The 15,759-nt window shown below is 56.6% G+C and overlaps 3 protein-coding genes across 3 annotated transcripts in view; all 3 read right to left on the bottom strand.

The window, feature by feature from the left end:
* Window positions 1-130: 130 nt before the first annotated feature.
* Tnni3 (troponin I3, cardiac type) lies at window positions 131-3,131 on the bottom strand. Its single transcript, XM_026381379.2, has 8 exons — window positions 3,095-3,131; window positions 2,795-2,807; window positions 2,567-2,653; window positions 2,055-2,096; window positions 1,712-1,843; window positions 1,298-1,387; window positions 675-851; window positions 131-277 (listed from the first exon to the last, which is right to left on the bottom strand). The coding sequence occupies exons 1-8, from the start codon at window positions 3,103-3,105 to the stop codon at window positions 194-196; spliced, it is 636 nt and encodes a 211-aa protein (XP_026237164.1). The 5' UTR covers window positions 3,106-3,131; the 3' UTR covers window positions 131-193.
* A 970-nt stretch (window positions 3,132-4,101) lies between these two features.
* Dnaaf3 (dynein axonemal assembly factor 3) lies at window positions 4,102-9,690 on the bottom strand. The gene is made up of 12 exons (XM_077793287.1): window positions 9,623-9,690; window positions 9,433-9,524; window positions 8,960-9,102; window positions 8,264-8,357; window positions 6,857-7,014; window positions 6,378-6,560; window positions 6,141-6,266; window positions 5,916-6,038; window positions 5,441-5,570; window positions 4,798-4,912; window positions 4,589-4,663; window positions 4,102-4,492 (listed from the first exon to the last, which is right to left on the bottom strand). Exons 2-12 carry the CDS (start codon window positions 9,518-9,520, stop codon window positions 4,102-4,104), a joined length of 1,626 nt encoding a protein of 541 aa, XP_077649413.1. The 5' UTR covers window positions 9,521-9,524; window positions 9,623-9,690.
* A 4,502-nt stretch (window positions 9,691-14,192) lies between these two features.
* Syt5 (synaptotagmin 5) overlaps window positions 14,193-15,759 on the bottom strand; it is a 2,343-nt gene continuing 776 nt past the window's right edge. Inside the window, exons 2-4 of the mRNA XM_077793286.1 lie at window positions 15,606-15,723; window positions 15,231-15,364; window positions 14,193-14,393 (exon numbers count right to left, since the gene is read on the bottom strand). Coding sequence (XP_077649412.1) covers window positions 14,193-14,393; window positions 15,231-15,364; window positions 15,606-15,723 — 453 coding nt within the window. The remainder of the gene's footprint in view (window positions 14,394-15,230; window positions 15,365-15,605; window positions 15,724-15,759) is intronic.

Raw genomic sequence — 15,759 nt, 5'->3', positions numbered from 1 at the left:
ACTGCGTCCTCTGCAGAAGAGCCCAGAACACCCATGGTAGAAACCCAGCTTGCCCTGACCTGCTGGTGCCCCCTGCTTTCCATCTTTCTCACGACTAAGCCCCAAGGCAAAAGACACAAGGTCACTTCCAGCTCTGGGAGCAGCTTTTATTCCTCAGGGCCATACTCAGGGCCACAGTGGTGGGTAGGGAGGCTCAGCCCTCAAACTTCTTCTTGCGGCCTTCCATTCCGCTCAGCGCATCGATGTTCTTGCGCCAGTCTCCTACCTCCCGGTTCTCCTGGGGGGGTTGGGTCAGAGGTTAGGGTCTCCACCTGCTCTCTGGCTCACTGGGTTACTACACTCCCACTTCCTGTCTCCCTCCCACACTTCCTGCCTGCTTCCTTTACTTCTCTTCCTGTTACACTCCTGTCTCTTCCTTCTTGTTCCCCTCCTGCTCTTCTTTCCTCTTTCAGGGACTTGCTGTTGCTCTATGAACTTCCTGGACTCTTGCTACTTCCTGTCTCCCCTCCTCTTCTGTCTTCCACGTGCACTTTGTGACTCTCCCAAACTCCTCCCCCTGGGTGCCTCTCACCCCAGCTCCAAGTGCCACCTGCCCTCCTGCCCTCCGGCGAGGTCCTAGGGTGGTTGGCCTCAACACCCCCAGCTTTGCCCTCCTGGCCCTCACCCACACTCACCTTCTCAGTGTCTTCCTTCTTCACTTGCTTGAGGTGGGCCCGCAGGTCCAAAGATTCCTTAGCGCGGGCCCCCAGCAGTGCCTGCATCATGGCATCTGCAGAGATGCGAACCCTCCGCAGGGTGGGCCGCTTGAACTTGCCACGAAGGTCAAAGATCTTCTGGGTCAGATCTGCAATCTGCGGTGACCACCCCGTGGTCTCCTCCTCTCCCTGTCCTGCCTCCCAGTACCCCGGTACCTAGGCCTTGCCCAGTCTTCCCAGCTCTAATCTGGAACTTGGAGCCCTTAATGCGATCCACCCTCATCTCTCAAAACTGCTGACACACCACTATCCTGGAGGGACACGCGCATTCCCGGGCTGGCCTGGACTCACTCACCCAAGGGTACCCAGCGCTCCGCCCTCCTATTCCCAGCCAGACCTCACCCGGCCCTGCAGGTGCTGTCCCAGTGCCAGAGCAGCCTTCCCTGGCAGATGTTCTCACTCTTCTGCACCCACCCTGCTCACAGCGTTCTCCTGGGCCTCCCGGGACCCACAACCAAAGGCAGCTGCAATCGTCAGGCTGAGACCACAACCCCAGCCTCTCGCCCTACCCGGCAGGTGCCCAGAGTGCTCAGTGCTCCCACCTCCTTAATGTTCTTGGTGACCTTAGCCTCTACGTCATATCTCTCTTCATCCACCTTGTCCACCCGGGTGTGCAGCTGGCGGCACAAGTCCTGGGGGGGGGGGGCACCGTGTGTGCTGTGGGAGCAAAGCTAGGGACCAGAATTTCTGAGTCTGAGGGAGGAGGGCTGGGATCTGGACTCCTGCGTCTGAGGAGTGGTAGTTGAGGCCTGAACATGTTGTCCCGAAGGAGTAGGCCACCTTCTGGACAGCCGGGAACCCAGGGGACTGTCAGCCAAGCGTTCTAGGGGCCCTGAGAACCTGACAGGTTCGGGGCTGCAGGGATGATGACTGGGTTTTGAAATTGTAGGTGACTTCCATCAGGACTTCTGTGTCCCCAGGGCAGGGCAGGGGTCCATGCCTCGTGTGAGCAGTACCTGTAGCTCCGCGAAGCCCAGCCCAGCCAGCTCCAGAGGCTGGCAGCGGGTGCTCAGGGCGCGTGTCTTCTCTCCCCGCCGCTCTTCGGCCTCCCGCTCCAGCTCCTGCTTCGCCATCTGCAGCATCAGGGTCTGCAGAGGGGCGGGAGGGGCCGCAGTCCCCCAGCACGGGGATCAGACTTTGTCCTGCATGTCCCAGCCACCTGGCCATCCAAGGTTGGTCTCCTTCCTTCAAAACTCCTCTCCTCCCGCAGAGGGATTCCCCAAATCAAGTCAGCCCCTCAGGATAAAGCCCCCCACCCGCCCACGTACCCGGAACCCCGCCCCCCGAGCACGTTCACACCTTGAGCTGCAGTTTTCTTGAGGCGGAGATCTTAGACTTTTTCTGCCAGGGGGACATGTTGAAAGGAGGATGGAGAGGATAGATTCGAAGATGGGTGGTGGGAGGGAGACACCCCCACACCTTCAAATTTCAGATGTGGGCCCATCTCCTAATTGAACTGGAAGCCGTGCCCCTCGGACCCACCCGTGCCCCTGGGGCTCTCGCTCAAGCCAGGCACCGTCCACTCGCCTCCTAAGCCGTGCTGTGGACACCGGAGTTCCGCCCCAGGTGGGTCTCGCCAATCCGAACCTGACCCTTCTGGAAACTCCGCCCCACCCTCCTGGGCGTTCACTCAGCCCCAGAGGTGGAGCGGAAATTTCAAATTCCATTTCGGGGATTCTAAGTTCGATCCCGAGAATCCTATGTGACCAGAGTCTCGCCGGGTCGGAGGACCGGCCCCGCCCCTCTCCCCTAAGGAGTGGGCCCCGGGATTCCGAACCCGCGAAGCCCCGCCCCGTGGAGGACCCACCCACCTTGGCGTGCGGTTCGGTGGCGTAGGCTCGGTAGTTGGCGGAGGAGCGGCGTCGCACCGGGGCGGGCGCGGGGCGCGGGTCCCCGGCCTGGGGGTGGGGGAGCGGGCCGCGTCACCACGAAGACCCTGCAGCCTTCCACGCACCCTCTCCCTCCTGCCCCAGCCCCTCCCCGCAGCGCCCACCCGGACCGCAAGGTCCCCGCCCCTGCCCACGACGCGCGGGTCTCACCGCATCGCTGCTGCTGGAAGGAGAGAAACAGGAGCGGGATTAGTGGTGGCGCGTGTCTGTCCCCTAAGTTCCGTCTCCTAAGGCCTCTCAGACCAAGAGACCCAGGCCAGCAGCTCCCCCTGGCTGGGTCCCAGGAGTCAGATTCCCACATTCTCACCTCATTTCCACCCAGGAGCCCACCCTAGCCCCTGTTCAGGCCAGGAGTTGAGCCTCGCTGCTCCCACCCTCTCAGGAACACTGGAGGACGCCCACCGCCCCTGCCCTCGGGCCTCAGGGTCCGGGTTGTCCAGCTTCACTCACTCGTCAGCCATGCAGAGACAGACGGGGTCTCAGGAGACGGAGAAGGGGTACCGGGGCTCTCTGAGGAGGGTCGACCAGGGTCGACCGTGTCCCGGTGACCTCGGAGGTCCCAGACGTTTGTCTCCTCCGGGCTGCTCAGGCCTCACGGAGGACACTGAGATAACAGGCGAGGACAGACTAAATATACTGCTGTCTCCTCCCTCTGCTCAGCTTGAGAGATAAGGGGCGCGTGAGGGGTGGGGCTGGCCACCCTCCAGCAGAACCGCCAGGTCACCTTGGTGGCCAGGGAATCCAGACCCCTTTCTGCCCCACCCCCTAACTCTGGAGATTCTGACTCCTTCCCACCCAGACTCAGAAAAAGTCCTGGCTCCAGCCACTCCTCCCTCCAACCCCCTCAGGAGACCAGTCCAGGCCCCAGCCCCTCACTCAACTGCAGCTCCAATGTGCTAGAACTTCAACCCTTCACTGTCTAGTCAGTTCCAGAGCCCCAACCTGCTGGCCCCTCCACACGTGGTTAGGAGTCCCAGGAGCAGGTGTGGGCCCCATTTTCAGGCTGCAGCATGGAGAAATGCATCCGCAGTGCACTTGGAGACCTAGGGTGTCCGTCTCCTTGGCTCTGCCCTCTCCCAACCCTGAAGACAGACTGTGGACAGGAAAGACACTAGGACACACAGTGAAGAGGACCCAACACTCTTTACTTGAACCACCTGTGAGGTGACAGCCCCAGGAGGAAGGTACCCCGAGGCTGGTGAGGAATGGGGTCTCTGGAGAGAAGGCAGGGAAGGCCCGGGCCTGACATCCGGGGTGCAATCAGGAGCCTGGGTTTAGTCTGGGGGTGGAATCCGGGATTCTGAGAGAACAACGGAGGTTTCTAGGGACCGAACTTAGCGTCCCGAAATGGAATTTGAAATTCCGCTCCATCTCTGGGGCTGAGTGAACGTGAAGGTAGAGCTGCGAAGCCCGTTAGAATTGTCGGAGCGGCGCCAATTCCAGGGTCTGACTTTGAGTTAGGGATGGGGCGCTGGATCTGGGGTCGGGGCGGACTCTAGGTTCTGGGCTGGACTCTCGGTGGTCAGCGCCTCCTGGGGCGGGGCCGGGACCTCTGCGCTGGAATCCTGAGGCTGGGAGGACAGCCGGGGAGACCCCGTCGCTGGGGCTGGGTCCGCCCCGGGCACGCTCACTACTTCCAGGGGGCAGGCCAGGACTTCGCCGGGTGCAGGTTCGGATTCCACAGCTGGGGCCGGGCCGCTGGGGGCAGAGTCCCCGGACTTGCAGAAGCGCGCGAAGGTTTCAGAGGGGCTGGCCCCAGTCTGCGGGGCGAAGCCGGCCTCTCGAGCTAGCTCCGAGACCCGGGCGGAGAACGCCTGCAGCTGCTCCGGCCGCAGGTCCACCAGGTACCTGGAGCGGTGAGCCGCATGAGGGAACCCGCCCAGGGAACCCGCCCAGGGAACCCGCCCGGCCCAGACATTCCCACCCTCGCTCGGCGGGGCTCACCGGGCTAATTCCACAACCAGGTTCCCTCCGGGGGACACGCAGGCCCCGAGCTCAGGGCCGAGGAGATGGACCATCCTGCGGAGAGGAGAGGGGAGAGGCTGGGGACGCAGACCCGGAGGGAGGAGGCGGCTGCCCAAGTCCTGGGTCCTGGGAGAAGAGGGGCTGGGCCTGGGCCTGGGTCCTAGTGACCGTAGCTGCCTTCCCCTTACCCGCAGGCCACGTAGAGAAGCTGGAACCGGCCCTGGTAGCAGCGCTTGTGGTGGAGAGTCTGTGCAGAACCGAGGGCCAGGAAGTGGACCGTGAAGGATTCCCGGGCAGATGCTGCTGGGGAAGGGCCAAAAGGGGTCACTTCTGGAGGGTGCAACCCTGAGGACAGAAACCCAGACAGACACAGAGACACGCCCAACTGGGCAGACACAAGCCTGGAGACGACATCTGTGAATTTTCACCCTTTCTCTGAGCTGCATTTCTGTAAAAATCTGGAAAGGTTGGCTTGGCCGACAGAGACGCATTTCACAGACCAAGCAACTGAAACTCAAAGGAGAAGAGTGGGTGACCCAGAGCCACAAGGGGCATCCCCTGTAGAAGGGGTCAAACACCCAGGGAGAGGATGGTTAGAAGGGACAGCCAGAATCCAGGAGGGAGGTGGGCAACTCCCTGTTGGGTCTCTACAGGTAGCTGAGAATGCTCCTGGGCAGACACGCAACCCAAGGCCTTAGGAGAGAGACAAACAAGGAGAGAGAAAAAGAGACGCAAAATCAAGGAGGAGAGGTCACCTGCCTAGGTGGGCCAAACCAGCTCAGGCCACGCTCGGATGCGCAGTAGCTGGAGCTGAATCAGCCTGCGGTTTACCTGAAGTCCACGGCTGCGGCTCCAGGGGCAGCTCCTCTTCCTTGTCCCCCTGGGCGGCTCTCGGTCGTCCCCAGGCGGCCACTTCGCGGAACAGCTCTGTCACGTTGTGCTGAGTGATCTCCCCAGCGGTCTGTTGGGAGAGGGGTCGTGGCCAGACCCTGGGGCTAGGACCGCGAGGGCAGGGCCAGGACGGGGGGCGGGACTTGCAGTGCTTGGCGTAAGCTAGCCTGGGCCTAGAATTTCGGGCGCGCTTGTACGCCCAGGCTTGAACTAGCATTGCTCACTGCGCAGGGACCCGACATAGCCCGCAAAGGCTGGCGTGTGCAAAGTCGTTGGGGGCAGGTCCTTGGATGGAGTCGCCGCACTCACACTAGGACCCTGTTAGCCAGGGGTGGGGCCTGGCAGGAAGAGGCGGAGCTTGGGAGGAGTCCAAAGCCTGGAGCATTGGTCCCCATTCCGCGACCCCCTCCCACACCTTGACGGGCTGTCCATTGCTGGTCCGCAGCAAGCTCTGGTCATCTGCCTCAATGCCGAAGGCCACGAAGGGTCCGGTGGCAATGTCCCCCCAGTACCCACGCGCTGCCACGCGCTCTCCGCGCTGGAAAAGCAAGGAGAGAGGAGGCAGGTGAGGTCCACGTTGGGGACCCTGACTCCTGGGTCCATGAAAAGAAGAAGACCACACCAGAGAGTGGATACACACGTGACTCAGGAGGCGACCAGAGGCCAGAGTCCTGTTGGGCACGTGGTAGGCGCTGGAGTCTCTGAGTTCAAAGGCCACACCTGTGTCCCTCCAGCGTCGGAATTCGTGGGTGTGGATAACTTGGGCCTGGGGTAGTGGCAAAGAAGGGAGGCCTGGGTGAACCTGGCATAGGGTGTCCTAGGCCGTCCCCCTCGGACCCAGCCCTCCTCCCTCACACCCAGGTCCCCGGCACCTCACCCCGCGGTCGTGCAGCTTCATACGCAGGTCCCAGTCGCTGACCCCGCGCCGGGCGTCGTAGCGGGAGCCCAGGTAGTGGCGCAGCCGCGAGTCCCAGAGGCGGCTCATGGGGAAGGCCTCGGGCCCCTTCTCCCCTCCGGACCAGAAGCGGAACACTGCCTCCAGGGCATCCCGCTCGCGGAACTGCGCGGCCAGGCACGCGTGCGGAGGAAGCGGGGAGCGCGGGATGCAGGAGGGCAGCTTCTCCTGCCTGGCCCTCCCTTCCTTCCCCGGAGGTGGGATAAAGAACCGGGGCTCCGAGAGCAGAAGCCGGCCGGACCCCTAGGGTAAACCCTACATGGGAGCAGGGAGCTGCAATTCGAAATTCGGAGCCCCCATCCCGCTCCATCAACGCAGATCCATCAGGACTGCCCATTTCCACACTTCCCGAAGCTACTGGACCCCAGGCAATGACCGGGAGATTGGGGCAGCGGCAGCACCTTGAGCGCGCGAAGGCTGAGCCAGGGCAGCTGCTCCGCCAGGCGGTCGGGCTCCGGGACCAGGTTCGCTAGGCGCTCCGCCTGGGCACGCACCAAGGCGGCCACCGGGGGGCGCAGCAGCGCGTTCCCCCACACCTCCAGGAAGGCCTCGCTCCGCTCTGGGGGAAGGCCGAGAAACAGGGAGCCAAGTGAACCCAGAGATCAGGCCCTGACATCTATTACTGCACTGTCACACCGTGAGCACGAGGATTCCCGACAGATCTCGCACCGTCCCGGGAACTACTCCTTGAAGGACAATCTTCTAAACTATTCTTCCCTTCCCCCGAAGGGAACCCCAAGCCTGAGTTTCATGTTTAAACTCCTTATCTTTAAAATAGAGAAAGTGATCTGCACATATAGATGGAGATATGCGCGTTTTAAAGTGTAGTGTTAAATTGTTTGACTTTAGTTTAAGAATTTTATAGGATAAAACCATACCTTTAGTTGTATATGAGAGAGATACACAAATATCATGTTGTATGTGCAACACAAAATAGAGATATAGAGGTAAAAATATAGTTTCATTTAACTTAAGAATCTTACAGAAGAGAACTATAGATCTTTAGGTAGTTAATTAGATTAGTTCTAGTTGTTTAAAAACCTTTTAAAAGGATTATTGTGCAATGTATTCTAAATGCTCTGGGCTTTTAATGACAATGACTATCTATAATCCTGTTAAAAATAATAACCTCCTGGGGGGTGGGGTTGAAGCTCAGTGGTAGAGCGCTTGCCTCACAGGTGTGAGGCCCTGGGTTGGATCCTCAGCACCTCGTAAAAAAATAATAATAATAATAAAATAAAGGGTATTGTGTTCATCTACAACTAAAAATTAAAAAAATAGTAACCCCTCAAGTGTACTGAGTTGATGTCCTAAACCAACACTTGATGCACTTTCTTCTCAATCCCCACAAGAATCCTCTGGGTGGAGAAACTTTTAGGAGCCCTAGCTTATAAATGGGAGAGTGAGGTCCAGAAAAGGGTAGACTCCAGCCCCAGGTCACACAGCAAATCAAGCAGGAATTTGAATGCAGCCTGATTCTGGAGACTTTAGACACTAGGCTGAAGATGTTACCAAGAATGACCATTTTCTGCTTCTGGACATCCTGGACACTTGATACCTCTCTGACATTCCTGATCTCTTGCGGCCCTCTCTCTCCTTTTCCTGTGGATTTTTCTCCTAGAATTCTCTGTGGCTCCAGGAGGTAATATACTTAGTCCCACTATACAGGTGGGGAAAACTGAGGTTCTAGGACTGCAAATGATGAAGTAAGGGATGATGACAATAGCGTTTAATTAGACCACTGAAAGGGCAGAATCCCTGCAGGGAGAGGAGACTAGGGTCAAAATGCCTGGGTCTTAGCAACTGACCTCGAAGCCCCATCTTCTCTGGCTCCTCCAGGGCTAGGCTGAAGATCAGCATGTGACGTGCCACAGCTTCCAGATTATTCTCCAGCACGTAGAACTGGAAGGGTGGGCAGGGCAGGACAATTCTGAGACCCTCATCTCTAACCCTTAGAGGCCAAGAGAACAGGGCCTCAGCCCCCTTCCTCCACCAACCTAGGAGTCCTGATCAGGTCAGTCCTTCACACACAGGAGCCTCGGCCTCTCGGATGCCCCCCTCACCACTACTGGAGACCTGATCTTTAAACTTCACCAAGAAATTGAACCCTTAACCTTTGAGCCACATTCCCAGCCTTTTAAAATATTTTATTTAGAGACAAGGCCTTGCTGAGTTGCTTTGGGCCTACCAAGTTGCTGCCACTGGCTTTGAACTCATGAACTCCTGCCTCAGCCTCAGTCTCCCAAGCTGATGGGATTACAGACATGCACCGGCCTGATCCCTAAATTCTTCCTCCCTCTGACTCAGCAGTACCATATGCCAGCTGCTTCCATCCCCAGGAAAATGGATCTGGCTCCCACCTTGTATCTCCTTCAGATTTGGGACTCCAGCCTCCAACCCCTTTTTGAACCAAGCATTTTTTAATGTAATTCCCTCTTCTCAAAGACTCGGGAATCTGAGCTCTCATCTTCATCCTTCTTCCATGACCCCCCAACCCAACTCACATTAAATCTCCTTCGAGGCCACAGCGCTGCCCGTGCCAGGGTCCTCAGAAGATGCCGCCCATCAACCGAGCCCAGCAGCAGCACATCTAGCTCAGGGGTCTTGTGCGCCGTATCTGCCTGCGAGTCTGGGTCCACAGGAGGACCTGGCAAGACGACGGGCTCGGGCTGATGGCCATCAGGGCGGCTCCTGCAGTTGCCCCTAGAGCTAAACTACAAATCTAGCAGGCCTCACGCGGGGCCTGGGTTCCTAGGGGAGCTGAGCCTCTATGCATTCTGGGATTCGAAGTCCGCGGAGAGGAAGGACACTGGAGATCCCCCCACCCCCACCCCCGTCCCCCGGGGCCCTTGCCGTTGAGCCGTGGGGACGTTGGGCGACCCTGCCAGGGACTCCCGGACTACAGGTCCTAAAAAGAGTCTGCGCATGCTAGGAAGGCACCGCTGTCTCAGGCCCTATGTGGTCCCAGGGTAAGGACTCACTTCAGCCTGCAGGTCCAGCGCCGGGGACAGCCCCCACCAGCACACCGAGCCGAAGCCAGTGCCGGAGCCCGCTGGTGTGGTCATGGCTCTGCGGGACAGACATTCTGGGAACCCACACTCGTACAGCCCATCCCCTTCTCACCGCCCTTCACTCCTCGCCCCTTTGATCCCACGGGACCCACTCACCTTTGTCTTTCCAAGTATGCGGACCTCCCCTTCCCGGTGCCAGGTGCTGTGCGGCAGTCCAGCGCACCTGCTCGACCCCTGCACAGAGCCCCGCCCTCTTCTTTCAATCAGCCAATGGGAGCATGCGGGCTTGCACCGCCGCTATCAACCGACCAATACCCATGCGTGAGGTCCTCCCAGTATGAACTTTTGGCCAATAGGAGAGTTGAGGAACCGTCTCCGCGAGAACGGGGGAGGGGGCTTGTGGACGCGGTTGTCATGACGATAGCGCGCGCGGAGTGGGGACAGGGCTGCAGGTTGCTGGGGATGGGGCCGGGCGGTCCAAATTTGTGGGAAGGAGAAGGCCCGGACTGCGGCTTCAAATTAAGGCAAAACGGAACAGATCTTGATAAAGGAACTAAACAGGTGGCCTCGACTGCAGACTGCAAACCTCTGGGTCCCCCTTTCCCCTCACACACTGGGACTGCCTTCACACAGGCCTTCTAACAAGGTAGGAATCAGGGCAGCTGCTCGTATATTTTTGGAATTTCATTGTGAAAGGCTACTCACATTTATTATTTAAAATTGTATTAAAGGTAAAAATGCTCAAAACTCATCATTTTAAAAATGTTATTATACTTTACTATTATGATGCCCTAGAGGTTACTTGCGTCTAATTATATCCATGGAGAAGAAATGTTATTTTAGGGTTGGTGGTATGCCTCAGTGGTACAGCGCTTGCCTAGCTTGTGGGAAGTCCTGGGTTCCATCCTGAAGGCTGCCAACACATACAGTATGTGTATATATAATATATATGTACAATAACTTTAAAAAATCAGCCTGTTATATATAGATGTCACCAGCACCTGTCTATATAAATAAAGTTCTATTAGAACTGGAACCAGGCTGGTGATGCATGCCTGTAATCTCAGCGATTTGGGAGGCTAAGCCAGGAGGATTTAAGTTCAAATCCAGCCTGGGCAACTTTTTTTTTTTAATTTTTAATATTTATTTTTTAGTTCTCGGCGGACACAACATCTTTGTTGGTATGTGGTGCTGAGGATCAAACCCAGGCAGCACGCATGCCAGGCGAGCTCGCTACCGCTTGAGCCACATCCCCAGCCCCAGCCTGGGCAACTTATCCAGGCACTGTCTCAAAATAAAAAAATAATAATTTTTTTTTTTAGAAACCCAGGGCCCAAGACTAGAGGAAGTTGGCATGTCTAAGTGCAAGGTTGTTTTATTTATTTTTTAAAGTGCAAAGTTGTATCCTGTGTTCACATTTTAAAAATTTTCCATTGTGGATTTTCTTTTTGATGTTATTTTTATTTTAAACAACCTTGCATTAAAGTACCATTTATTTTGACTGCTTTGCTTGATTCATCTTAAATTTGGGGAGGCTCATCCAGGCCCTAGGAAATACTGTGATACTGTATTAGTAGGCTTTTTTTTTTTTTTTTTTTGGTACTGGGGGTTGAACCCAGGGGCACTTTACCACTGAGCCATATCCCAAGTCCTTTTCATACTTTATTTTGAGACAGGGTCTCAATAAGTTGCTGAGGGCCTCATTAAGTTGCTGAGGCTGGCCTTGAACGTGTAATCCTATCTCAGCCTCCTGAGTCAGTGGGATTAAGGCATGGGTCATCCTGCTTGGCTAGGCATCTCTTCTTAATTCCATATTTAGTGACTTTACATTGGCTGCTTGAAATCAACTATGGTGGGGATATTTTCAGCATGGAAAGAGCACACCTCACTCCAGCATGGGAGAAGTTGGTAACAGCACCCGAAGCACAAAAGCCCCTCTTGCCTCCAAATCTGGATTTTTTGTAGGGTTCCCTCTGTCTATTATCTTCCCTCCTTTGCCCCACAAAAGTCCTGCTCATCCTTCCAACTCCAGCAGGGAATCTTCTCCCGAGTTCTGCTTCTGCCTTTCCACAGAATGGCCACAGTCCTCTACCTGTGACTTCCCACTGCTTGGTCTTCAGGGGACCACACACAGAGCCCTTGGGGAGGGGGTGGCCCTTGGTGTCAGGCAAGCCTGGATTTGCATCTCACCTAGCCTCTTGATGGCTGAGCAGCCTTGGTCACATGACTCCACCTGCCTGAGTGGCAGGAACTAGCAATACCTACCCAAATCAGAGTAATGCTATGTCATAATATCTACGGATATCATGGTAATATTGTATGTAACATTGTCTGCCAGTGTCACAGAACTGATAAAGAGACCTGGTGCTTGTAAATGCATTCGCTGAAGCACAGGGCAGGAACTCAGGGCTGGAGCGGCTGTGGGCTTAGCTGGTCCTGGGACCCACCTGGGAAGGGGGCACAGCAGCCCTCAGCCCAGGCAGCCTCTGCCTGGCTCCCCCAGGGCGGCCTGATGCCGCCTCCCTACTGAAAACTCACCCACTTATGAAAATTCCCATCCCTCCAACAAATAGATTAAGAGACACACAACATTTTAAGAAACCTTTCCTTTAGGGGACTTTCCAGCATACCTACTGACCAGATAATGGTGGCCACATCGGCCTGAGGAGCTCCAGACTGACCAGAGATGTCATCTCCATGCCCCTCCCCAAGCCGGCCCCTCCCCATGCCCTCCAAAGAGGTCTGGGAACCCCAGTGGGCTTCTCCCTCTCCACCTGGCCACCCTGTGCCTTCGGTGTGGGACCTTCGCTTTCCTAAGCAAACCTCCACGCTGAAACACTCTGCATCCCCCACGTCCAGGACCCCACTCATCCTCAGGAGGGCATTAGCAGCACTCAGAGCATCTGGAGACACTTCCAGTGACCTCTCTCTAGTGACAGCATCATACACTACTGTGGCTTTTCACAGCATCTGCCACTAGGAGTGACATTTCCAGGTCCATCCACACTGAAGCACAGATGAGCGTTTCATTCCTTCCTGATGAGACAATATTCCAGGTATTTCATGCTGTTGGCAAGCTTGTCCTTCTCCTCACTCGCCTCTCAGCTGAAACCTCCCTCCTAGGGAAGAATGTCCCCCTCCCCCTTTCCAAACCATAGCCACCTTCGCTGGTTTCCTTCCGGACCTGGAGGGCCAGGTCATGGCTTTACTCTTCTCATTAATCTGTTTTCTTGTTGGGAAAGAACCAGGGACCCCAACGTTATCATCTAAATTGGAACATTCAACCTCAGAACTCAGAGACTGTATGATTCTGAGCAAGTCACGTTGATTCTCCATCCCTCACTTGTCATGTGGGAATTAAAATTGTGGGATTTTGTTGTTTGATTTTTGGTACTTGGGCTTGAACCCAGGGTGCTTAGTCACTGAGCTATATCCCCAGCCCTTTTCATTTTTTATTTTGAGACAGTCTTGCTAAGTTGCTGAGTTGTGAGAATTATTGTTGGCAGTGGTAGCAGTAACAGTTAAACACAGTGCTGTCTTGATAAAGACACACCGGATAGATTACTGTTCCTTTAGGGAAATTTTTAAATCACACAGACATCATAATGCATGGAATGGATCTGATTCTCTTTTCCCACTGGCTACTAGGAAGCTCAGGGATAAATTTTTACTCTGACTCTCTCCTTAGCACTTGGGGGTACTTTTGGCCCGTTTTCCATTCAACTTGCTGCTCAGAAACTCCCTTGCCAGATTTCACAGCCCTTTGTCCACCACCCAAAACCCTGTCTGGTGAGGGGGAAGTCAATGAATCCATCATCTTCCCAGGAAAAAAAAATGGGAAATAGCATTTGTTGAAAGAAGAATGAGGTGGAGACCAATCGCTCTCCTAAATAAATCCTTTCTCCCAGGCTTGGAGATTTTTGTGGGAGACTGTCACTTGTTCCTGGAGGAGTCAGCGGCTTGGGTGGGTCTGCGTTTGTATCTGTTCTGGGTCCACAGCATCCAGTGGAATCGGGCACACAGGAGATGGTGGGCGATGCCCGGAGGACAGAGGGCGGAGGGGAGGCGCAAGGCTGGGTAGGAAACCCGCGGGCGGGAGGCGGGTGCGGGGTGGTTGATGAGTGGGGGACTCTCCTGCTGCAGCAAATGTGGAAGGTATTATCATCCCATCTTTTCAGGTGAGGAAAGCGAGGCTGGGGGGGGTGTGAATGAAAAAGAGAGAAAGGCAGAGTGGGTGGGCGCTGGCGGTCCCAGTGTGGCCGCCCCAGGGCTGCCCGGTGTGCTCTGCAGTGAGCGCGCTGCAGAGCGCGCTGCGTGGAGGTGGCGTTCCCTCTTGGCCCCCAGCCCTGCCCACCCCTCAAGGAGCACTGGGGCCAGGCCACCAGAGCTGCTGAGTATTTATTCGGCCGGAAGAGCAGTGCAGGAGTCAAGCTGTGGGGGAAAGGGCCCTGGGAGCAAAGGGGATCCCAGATGGAGGCTGATTGTCAGAGCAGAGGGTGGGGGCCTGGGGCAGGCCGGCCAGGCTGCTCTCCCTCCCTGGGATTCCTGGGACTTCTGGGTATGCTGCTGGGGTTGGGAAGCTGTGGTGGTGCATGGGGGGGGGGTAGGAGGCAGGCAAGGACCTGACGGTTGGGGCAGCCAGGGCGAGAGGCCGAGGCCAAAGGTAGGGCTGAGAGTCTGGGGTCAGTGCCAGAATCGAGGTTTGGTGGGGACTTGGGAGTGGGGATCAGGGCGCTGGCAGCAGCCTCACTCGGTCAGGGGGCCGCAGCGAGTGCCACTGCGCTATGGGCCTCCGGGGATTGGCCAGCATGTCCGCCCAGTGCCGCAGGCCAGCCCCGCCCACGGCCGCGCCCACAGCCACCCTCCCGATGGCCTCGTTCTTGCCCAGCTTGTCGTAGTCCAGCACGGTCAGCTCCACCTGGACCTTCTGAAATGGGCGGGGTGGAAGAGAAGACACGAGGGTGAGGGAAGGAGGCACCGGGAGGCTCTCAGCTCTCATTGCTCAGGGCGCCTCTCCAGGTGATCCCAGAAATCAACGTGCCCTTTCCAGAGGGCACAGGGAGGGGCAGGTGGGAGGGAGGGAGGCATATGGTGAGAAGATGCCCTGAAGCCTGTCTTACTTCAATAACAGATTGGGGGGGGGGTGGGAAGGTAGCCCATGCCTGTAATTCCAATGACTTGGGAGGCTGAGAATGGAGGATCACAAGTTTGAGGCCAGGCTCAGCAATTTAGCAGGGCCTCTCAAAAACAAAACAAAAGGACTGGGGATGTGATTCAGTGCCAAGTGTCGATTTTACTGGGTTCACTCCCTGGTAAAACAAAACAAAACAAAAAAAGAAAACGGATTCTTAAGAAAGGTATGGATTGCTAAGTAAGTGTGGTCAGGAACCTCCTAGGGGTGCAGTCCCCCCAGAGTGGCAAGCCTTCAGAACTGCTACAGGCAGGCAAGGGCCAAGCCAAGGGCCCTGTCCCTAAGGAGGTGGGGTGGAATCCTAGTAGCCAGGACCCTGAGGGGTGGAAAGCTGGTCTGGTTTAGGTGGAGCATCTTGGAGGTGGGAGAGAATGCCAAGCCCAGGTTAGAAGACTCTTCCTCAGTGGGCTGGGCCTCCAGACCCTCCCGGGAGGAAACAGACCCACAACACACCTCCGCCCCAGGACCTGTTTCTATGGGGATGCGGAGTGCCTCCCTTCCTCTTGCAACAGTGGCTCCCAAGGCTGGGCCCTTGGGCAGGGGCTGCTGCGGCAGAGGCAGGTCTGGGCTCACCTGGACTTGGTCACAGGGCACCTCGAAGCTGAAGGCCTCGTTGTAATAGGGGTTGAGAGTGTTCTTCTTAATGGTGGTTTTCTTCTTCCGCACCTTTTTGCCGCCCTGCAGCAGGTGGACCTTGACGTAGGGATCTGGGAGAGGGAGGAGGGTCTCATAGCGCCCCCACCCAGCACTGCTGAGCTCAGGGGTTCTGGAGAATGGATGACCCTTTGGACCATCATAGACACTCCGACCATACGCCCGGGTCTCCCCCTCTCCGCCAAAATGTAATCTGAATGTCCCATAGCACCGGGAGCTCCACTTCCCAGACACCCCGCCCTCCGGCTGCGGAGCCAGAGCCCTGGTGCACGGCCGCAGACACCATTTTCTCACCTGATAGTCCACCCACATCCATCTTCTTCAAGTTTTTAGCCTCCAGGACAATAACGGTGAGCTTCCCGGCGGTGGGGACATAACGGAGAGAGAAGCAGATGTCCCCGAGTTTCTCCTGCTAAAGGAGGAAAGGAATGCGTCACCAGAGCCCCAG

The sequence above is a fragment of the Urocitellus parryii genome, chromosome 15 (genome assembly GCF_045843805.1).
Source record: "Urocitellus parryii isolate mUroPar1 chromosome 15, mUroPar1.hap1, whole genome shotgun sequence".
NCBI classification, from domain to species: Eukaryota; Metazoa; Chordata; class Mammalia; order Rodentia; family Sciuridae; genus Urocitellus; species Urocitellus parryii.
This window is presented reverse-complemented; position numbering and strand designations above follow the sequence as displayed.

What these genes read in the sequence shown, in the direction of transcription:
- Tnni3 (XM_026381379.2), bottom strand. An exon ending in TGGGCTTCGCGGAGCTACAG is followed by an intron (nt 1,388 to 1,711) that starts GTACTGCTCACA and finishes CCCCCCCCCCAG; the next exon opens with GACTTGTGCCGCCAGCTGCA. An exon ending in TCACCAAGAACATTAAGGAG is followed by an intron (nt 852 to 1,297) that starts GTGGGAGCACTG and finishes TGGTCACCGCAG; the next exon opens with ATTGCAGATCTGACCCAGAA.
- Dnaaf3 (XM_077793287.1), bottom strand. Translation starts at nt 9,520, where the DNA reads ATGACCACACCAGCGGGCTCCGGCACTGGCTTCGGCTCGGTGTGCTGG. An exon ending in CTGGTCGCCTCCTGAGTCAC is followed by an intron (nt 6,039 to 6,140) that starts GTGTGTATCCAC and finishes TTGCTTTTCCAG; the next exon opens with CGCGGAGAGCGCGTGGCAGC. An exon ending in GCCGCAGCCGTGGACTTCAG is followed by an intron (nt 4,913 to 5,440) that starts GTAAACCGCAGG and finishes GCCCTTCCCCAG; the next exon opens with CAGCATCTGCCCGGGAATCC.